This window comes from Delphinus delphis, chromosome 10, assembly GCF_949987515.2.
Source record: "Delphinus delphis chromosome 10, mDelDel1.2, whole genome shotgun sequence".
Classification (NCBI taxonomy): domain Eukaryota; kingdom Metazoa; phylum Chordata; class Mammalia; order Artiodactyla; family Delphinidae; genus Delphinus; species Delphinus delphis.
This window is the reverse complement of record NC_082692.2, coordinates 92,685,210-92,693,710: the sequence shown is the minus strand read 5'-3', so window position 1 is coordinate 92,693,710 and position 8,501 is coordinate 92,685,210. Positions and strand designations below refer to the sequence as shown.

The 8,501-nt window shown below is 41.0% G+C and overlaps 1 protein-coding gene across 1 annotated transcript in view; it reads right to left on the bottom strand.

Annotated features, from left to right (window-relative positions):
- Window positions 1-5,525: 5,525 nt before the first annotated feature.
- The window catches only part of ITPR1 (inositol 1,4,5-trisphosphate receptor type 1), a 321,074-nt gene continuing 318,098 nt past the window's right edge, over window positions 5,526-8,501 (bottom strand). Inside the window, exon 62 of the mRNA XM_060022942.1 lies at window positions 5,526-6,887. Coding sequence (XP_059878925.1) covers window positions 6,801-6,887 — 87 coding nt within the window. The 3' untranslated portion in view covers window positions 5,526-6,800. The remainder of the gene's footprint in view (window positions 6,888-8,501) is intronic.

Genomic DNA, 8,501 nt, shown 5'->3' with positions numbered 1-8,501 from the left:
TTACTTGTTATTTATTTATTTGTTAAAATCTTCCTCTACTAAAGGTCTGCTTTTCACAACACCCAGGTGTTAATGTGTTTTGGAGACAGAGTAGAGATGGCTGTGTCTACACTAGTGTGGAGGGGAATAGAGAGAGGGGAGATGATGAGAATTAGGTTGCAGTCAGGATCTAGGATGAGTAAGTGACAAGGAATTATTAGGAAGTTGTAAGCACTCACCTTAGGATCCTTGAAATTATTAAGGAAAGTCCTGGGCTTCGTACAGTTATGTGAGATAACGGTCTAAAATTTGCATTTGAATGTTAAAGATGGTACAATTTAGGACCGTTTACATGTCAGGGATGATACCTGCTTAGCAGGGTTGGGAGACTTCTACCTAAATGAGAATGTAGGTAAAAGCACTTCATAAACTAAGGAAATACATCATCAGCCCTAAGATAAAGTGTCTTCCCATGAAGATTTTGTAAAAAGGAAGTCAGACGTAAATTCAACTCTGATGACAAATATGAGAATAATTATCCGGAAGTTATGAGCTCTATAATAGTCTTCTTTCTTTATGAATTCAGTTCAAACGGATAGTAAAAACAATTTGGATGTTAAAGATACAGTTTTTAAAAATGACTCGATATGTCCCAAACATATCATGTTAAGACTTGGGGGTTTAGGATCCCACTGTAATAACTTCAGGCCCATCTAGTAGGAACAGAAGTAGCTTTGGTCGTGCAGTATTTAGCTGACGTTGTGGATCGGCCTGAGCACAAGGAAATGATGATGTTGCCAAGGAATGGGAAATGACATGTGTCGGGTATATACTCGACACTTGACATATATTGTCTTTCATAAAGCTTACTGCTGCCCCAAAGAAGTGGTAGCATCTGCAGTCTTTAGATGGTGGTTGAGGGAACGGGCAGGGTGTGTGTGTGTTGGGGGGTGTGTGTGAAAATTACAGTGATTAAAGAACTTGCTTAAAATCATAGCGTTGAAGTGGTAGAGCTGGCATGAAGACTCTTGCCAGCCTCAGGGTCCAGTTCTTTCCCTCCCACCGTGCTGCCGTGGGGGCCCGGAAGTAAACTGACACTCGGCAGCCGAGCCTTGTGTGGTTCTGGTTCCTCGTCCCAGTGTCACACCGCATCTTAATTGATTTTCTTCTGTAGAGCATTTACAGAAAGCTTCTGACAAGACTTCATGAGATGTTATAGGTGACAGGTATGTGGGAAAAAAGATGAAGTCATTAGCTGAATTAAGTTCTGGAGTGGACAGGTTAAGTTCCTGGATTGCCTCAAGTTTCATTTACATGGGACCAGCCGTCTTTCGTGAGGTCATGACAGAAATGCTGGCAAACTCTTTCCATTAGTGGGTCTTGCATGCAGTATGCACTTCTGCTGTTGTGGGACTCTTTTTCATGTTGTTGTTGTTCAGAATTCACCTTAGGGGTTTTCTCAAACTTGGCATTCTTAATCTATAGTGGTTTTTAGCTTTCTTTTTTCTTTCCAGACTGCGTGAATGATGCAGTTTCAGTTCTGGGTGTTAGGATTCTCTTTCACGCTGGTTTGTCATGACCTTAAAGTATTTTAAGTTTCTCTTTGCGTTAATTTTTTTTTTTTTTTAATGTAGTACCCCAGTGAGCTAGAGATTTGTTTTACCAAGTGAGTTTAAATCACCAGCAGCCGGAGTTGTCCATGAGCGTTGTCAGACTTGACCACATGTAAAACCCTGCCAGTGGTCTTTTTCTTTTCTTCAACTTGGTAGGTTTTGGGGTCCAGACTCGAAGGCTAGTTACACTTCTGCATCAGCCTTTAGGTTGTTAAGAGTTGCCAAAGATGGCATACAGTACCAGGGATGGAGAGTTGTTCGTTACCGTGATCACAATGGTCTTAGTTTATAGTTGCCATCCTAGCTCTCCCCTGTAGATAACTGACAAGTCCTAAGAGTTGTTCTGAGCTGCAGCCACCCACAAAAACCACATGCATGGCATTTTACTCAAAACTTTAACCACTGCTTTGTGATGCAAAACTGGTGGAATTTTGGGTACTTTCTGTAAAATCGAAATCTTTACGGGGGTTTTCCAACATTCTAGTTGATTGTTAAATGATCACTGTAACGAAGAGGAGAGAGCAGAGTTGGCTAATCAACACCGACTTCTGTGGCAGGTAGGATAGGATGCCAGTCTGTATGGAATCTTTTCACGTGGAGAAAGCCACGTTGACTGAGAGAACAGATTCTCCTTTTGAAAAATGCAATTAAATAAGAGATATTTATATGAGATTTGTAGTTGTAAAAGAGATTTTGGGAGCTTCTTATCTTTGCCACAAAGTTTTCAGTCTTGACAAAGTAATCATATTCAGGAGTTTCTAACTTGTAGATCCTCTTATGAAAGAGATTTGAAAAGAAAAAGAAATCCATTTGTATTGTAGGACAAAATACAGTTCTGCATAAGAACTTTCTGTAAAGTGAGAACTGTTATGGGAAACTGATTACGGATAAGATACTGTAGCCCGTTTCTGGAATGGGGATAGCAGGTGGAAGAGCTCTCTCCTGTTTAGCTGAGTCAGGAGTGCTTTGTTTATTCTGGAGGTAAGCCCTTGGGCAAGTCTCTTTACCACTGTGAGGCTCAGTTTCTTACCTTTAAAATGAAAGCTGCACTCCCATCTATGGTTTGGTAGATGAGAACATGTTGTCTCAAGAACCTTCAGTAGGAGTCCTTTGTTATTATATCCTGTCTTGTGTAAAGGTGACTTTTACTGTCATGTAAATTAAGCCTTCTATCAAGCACATTTTGTTTTTTAAAATCTGTGAAAACATTATTTTAGCAAAACTCAACTCTACTTGTGTAAGTATGTAGTTGTGATCCTTTTGTATTTAATAGTATTGAGGGACTAAATTTCCTTCTATGTAGCCCAGAAGTCAGACTAATGGTCTCATGATTAGCCTTAAAATAACTATCAGAAACTTTCAGGCTGTTTCTCATTAGCGCATTATCCCAACCAACCGTAGGAGGAGGATACAGAAATCTATAATTGAGTTTTTTTTAAATTAATGAATTTATTTTTTAGTTTTGGTTGCATTGGGTCTTTGTTGCTGCGCGCGGGCTTTCTCTAGTTGTGGTGAGCGGGGGCTACTCTTCGTTGTGGTGCGCGGGCTTCTCATGGCGGTGGCCTCTCTCGTTGCGGAGCACAGGCTCTAGGTGCACAGGCTTCAGTAGTTGTGGCACGTGGGCTCAGTAGTTACGGCTCGCGGGCTCTAGAGCGCAGGCTCAGTAGTTGTGGCACAAGGGCTTAGTTACTCCACGGCGTGTGGCATCTTCCTGGACCAGGGCTCGAACCCCTGTCCCCTGCATTGGCAGGCAAGTTCTTAACCACTGTGCCACCAGGGAAGCCCTATAATTGAGTTTTTAATGTGATAATTCCTTAGTTTACTGTGAAGATCGTGGTAATTTCTCACTAGCACATAAGTAAAGCTTTGTTTAGTTTGCTACTGCAAAGACTGAGTTGCTGGTTAGCTTCCACAAATAAGGTATGCTTGCTTTGTAATTTATGTTAGGAAATGTTTAAACAGGGTGAAAGAGCAGTTTTTACAGGAGCAAAATCAAGCAACCCATTTTCAGAAAGTAGAACCAAATAAAACTAAACTGACTGAAGAACAACCAGTAATGAGCTTGGTAACAGGTAGGTTGAATCAAATTTTTAAAAAACAAAGTGAAAAGCGTATTTTGTGTGCGTGTGTGAGGAGTCAGGGCGCACAGCTTTAAGAGTATTTGCGGGGTCTTCCCTGGTGGCGCAGTGGTTGAGAGTCCGCCTGCCGATGCAGGGGACACGGGTTCGTGCCCCGGTCCGGGAAGATCCCACATGCCGCAGAGCGGCTGGGCCCGTGAGCCATGGCCGCTGAGCCGGCGCGTCCGGAGCCTGTGCTCCGCAACGGGAGAGGCCACAGCAGTGAGAGGCCCGCATACCGCAAAAAAAAAAAAAAAAAAAAAAAAAAATAGAGTATTTGCGCAGGATGAACTTTCGAGTAAAGCTCTAGGGCTCAGCAGGGTGGAAGCTGTATCTGCAGGGGGAAACAAGGTTCATCACTACGTAATTTCAGGGACATAAGTAGAAACGGGCCAGAAAATATAAATGTTAGAAAAGTGGAACGGAATTTCCCAGACCCTTTGACTTAACACGTGGTTTAGTTAAGGAAGTTGGCAAAATCTTCAAATATGAATCCGTGCTACAGAAAACTTTTAAAATTCAATAATCAGAGCCGAGAAGACTTTTTGCATGTTAGTAGTATGCTGTCACATTTGTTTCTTAGCCCGATAGCACTAATTCTTCACCTCCGTGAGTAACTTTGAAGGTGACTTGGACCTTGATCCTTGAAATAGAAGTGTTGAAAAAGCGATGTCTGGAGAAAGGTGAAATCACAATCACACATCAAAGGCTGTAGGAGTTATAACTTCAGATTTTATGTTTCAGTTGTACCAGCTTTGTGTTCACACTCAAACTCCAAGGGTAGGATCTACCGCTTGTAGGGTGGAGTGGCATTCTGATTCCATTTATTTTCTGCTGAAGCTGGCGAGTTGAATGAAGATTGTATCTCAAGTGACAGGATTCGAATGAAACAGGACAAACCTGTAAAAGCTGCAACCTGAACGTGTCATTGCAGAACTCTGCAGTGAACGAGATGGGACGGGGCTTGGGAGACAAACCACACACACTGCCTCTCCATGCTGGGCAGCGCAGGAGATTGAAGGGAGATCCGAGGGGAGCAAGTCCTTGCTGGCTGGAGCTCACGTTCGGGGAGGGGTGGGGGGTCGGCGTGGAGCGCCAGTTTGTTTATAGCTACAAGTACGTATCTGTCTTGGGCTTGCCTTATTATGGAAAAATTCTATGGACATACGCTGCACTGAATGGAAAATTACTCACTTTTTTTTTTAAAGTTATCAATTATAAAGTAGAAGCATTGGTTTTGAAACTAGTCATTTAACTGGAATTTAATCACGACCTAGTTCCCAACATTGGATGGTAATTATCCTTATTTAGCAAAGCACAGAGAAAAATCAGTGTTTGTTAAAAGAGCAACCACGGTGGGCACTGCTGTCAGGAGGGGACAGGTTTCACTACCTTTGGATAGACGAGTTAGCTTTTGTAAAACATTTTCAACTGTCTTGAAGGACTCTGACCGCTGGGCATGAGTGAGAACTAATCTCCCTGTTGGTGATTCCTTTGCACTGCAGGTAGCAAGATGCAGGTCCCCCAGGGACAGTGCAGGAGTGGGAGCCTTACCATGTGCTACAGTGCTCGTGACAGTCTGCTTGGCAGTCACTTACAGAGAAGAATGAATGGCTGGCTACTGTATGAACCCTCCCCCACATCTGTTCAGGTAGTTCTCCGTTATCATTAATCAGGTAAGCATTTTTGGAATTAATCTGGTAGGCAGACCAGTTAGTTATACTTTAAATTGGTCCTAAAGGAAATCTATAATTGGAATAGCTGTTGTTACGACGCAAAGAAATGTCTAAATGAAAGCCACCAGCCGGTCACTGTATTTTCTTCTGCATCATTTATTAAATATTATTTTTATATCTGCATTTACAAACTTTACTCATTTCAGAACTCTGCTTTCAATACATGTTTAACTTTTTTTGTAGAGAGATTCTCTTGTAAAATGAGATCCATGTACAAAACTAGGCAACAGATATAAAAGTTTCCTTTCATACTTTTTCATCCGTCAAGAAAAGAAATAATGTGACAAAGAAATAAAACCCAACTGTGGCTCTTTCACAAGAATAACATGTCAGTGTTCAAACTATGAGCGCTAATGGGCTAGATCATATTTCATCTTTATACGGATGGATATAGTTTTTAATACTTCTTAGCTACTGTAGCATGTTGGTTCAGATGAAGGAAAAAAAATCAGCTCTACTGTTTGGACTAGATAATCTAGAGCCCATCAATTACTCATTTCTTGATAACGTGACACCAGAATTCACCTAGGAGATGACATTGATTGGCTAGCAGTATGCATTTACCTCAAGCGTGGCATAAAAAGTTCCCTTTAAAAAATTCACTGACTTGGCAAACTAAAGTCTGAGCCTCTAATTCAGCTCTCTTACTTAAAGAAATAGTTTAAATGATCAATTCAGAAGCCTTAAAGTATCTTTGAAACTAAAGTTGCTTTTCTTAAAATGAATGCTGACTTGACAGTTCGTAGGCTTGGAGCACTGTCACTACGAGACAGAGGCACTGGTGCCGCTAGCAATGAGAAGTAGTATCACCACAGGCTAATTATATGGTACAAAATGCCCGGGGGCCTGAAACTCACTATTAATATGATTTTGGCAGCAGCATCATTTGATAGTTAACCATTTATTACATACTATGAACACACCAGCTTCAAAGATGTGCACTCCCCTTAGGATACTCAGGAGTTACAAATTTATTGTGATTGCATAATTGGTATTGCACAGTTCTATAAAAAACATAAATACTGGCTATTCTAGTTTTAAATACAAAATACATGTCATATACTTTTAAATCTATAATGTGGTTCAAGTGCAAATCAGGTGCTTTCTTTAGTCCTTCCAAAAAAGGCATTTTTAATATTTTTGGCACAAATGAAATTTCATTGTGCCAACAATTCTAATTACAATACATATATCCAGACCTTGAGAGTAGCAGTCATATACATACGGTATAAAACTGAGTATTTACAAATATACTAAGCATAAATGTAACCTCTGTGGGTGAATCAGAACGAATTAGCCACACCCACACTAAAAATAATTTAAAAAGGTAAGTACGATTCCTTTATTTCATTTGCTTATGCTGGTTGCTGTGGGTTGACGTTCATGTGAGGAGGATGTCCTAGAAGACCAATTCTTTGTTTCTGCTTCCTTTGTTCTGTCATCTGGAAAGTTAAAAAGTTTCATCATTAGACCCAGACACTTCCTGTACGTCAAATCATATACTCAACCATAGATTACCTCTGTGGTTATGGTTTATACTGAAACCCACTTTCTACAGTGTACTGTCAGTATATCAAACACAGAACTTCAAAAAGGACATCTTCCTAGGCAGAATGGGGAATTCTGTGCCTTAGGCAATGTGACATTCAGAAACTTTGCTTTCTACTTGTTTCATAAAGGAACAAAAAAACAGTTAAAGCACAAGATTCTTGATCGTTTCCCAAATCCACTTCCAACTGATAGCTTTGTATGACAGTAACAACACACTGAACTGTCAAGAAAAGCAGTGTGTTTAAAATCCTAGGTTTAAGAGAGATTAAGTCCACCGTCTTCAGGGGGTCTTGATTCCTCTCCAGTGACTGTTGGGCCGTTTTGATCTGCGAGAAAAAAAATCACACAGCATTTCTAGGGAGATGAGGAATGTCCTCTCCTCTGAGGTCCAGGGTGACTAAATAACATAATCATGGCCTGGCACTCAGTGGTGACTATTCCTTGCCACCTACAGACACTAAGGTCAGGAAAGACCATTTCCTAAGGCTGGTCAAATGAAACGGTGCTTTCCAAACCCAGAACAAGAGGTTGGTACCGTTTATTTCGATCAGTTCTCACATTGACAGGTATCCAGCTCTGTTCTGGCTATTTCGGGGCATAACTAATTCCCTGCATTCACATTTCTCATAACCCAGGTAGTCCTAGCTCAGGATTTGATGCTGGGCATCAAATATTTTGGTACAAAATATCCTGAGAACATAAAATAAGATTAACTTACCTAGGTTCAATTTTAACGCATAGCCGTTTTCCTTTCATATCAAAATACTATTTTTTGCCTCCTGTGAAATGCCTTCAGTTATATTTTAGAAGAGAAGATTTACAAGGAGTGAATATTTCCGAAAGGCAACTTTTTATAAAGCCTTTTATAAAGAGTTGAATTAGGATATTCCAGCTAGCCTCTAAAGTTTCCTTGGATGAGTGACAAATCGTGAAGGGAGGTGTCACACCCTATACTACACAGATTCAGCTGCGGAAGCAGAACCTCACGTGACCCGTGGAATAAATTCACAAGTAGATGGTAACGCAATCAGTAATTCAGTCATCTCACTGCCTGATACTTCATGTTGCTTAGCCCCAGAGTCTCACCCCCTGACTAGCCCCTCGGCAGGTAGCCTTGAGAGGGAATCCAGTAAAACTTAACTAAATTTAATAATCGCCGCATTCTCACAGATTTAGGAACCTTGGTGCGCTCACCCCGTATTGACAGATACTTTATTTAAAGATGCCGCGATTTTTCTGCTGTTGAAGTTGGCCATTAAAGCTTTCCCTGAAAATTTTCCATAAATAACTACGTGCACTTGAGATGACCTTTTATGTACCTGCATCTTCACGCCTGTTTGTCGGATCACCTTTTTGTGACTTTTCAATCTGTTGGCTCTTCCTCCTCTTAAACTTAAGGGCTTCTAAACTGGGTTCCTTATAGCAAATGAGTCTTCAACTGAAGGCACACCTTCCTTCCCTCTTCGACAGGCTATCGCCTGAAAGCCCAGTGGAGGTCCGATTCT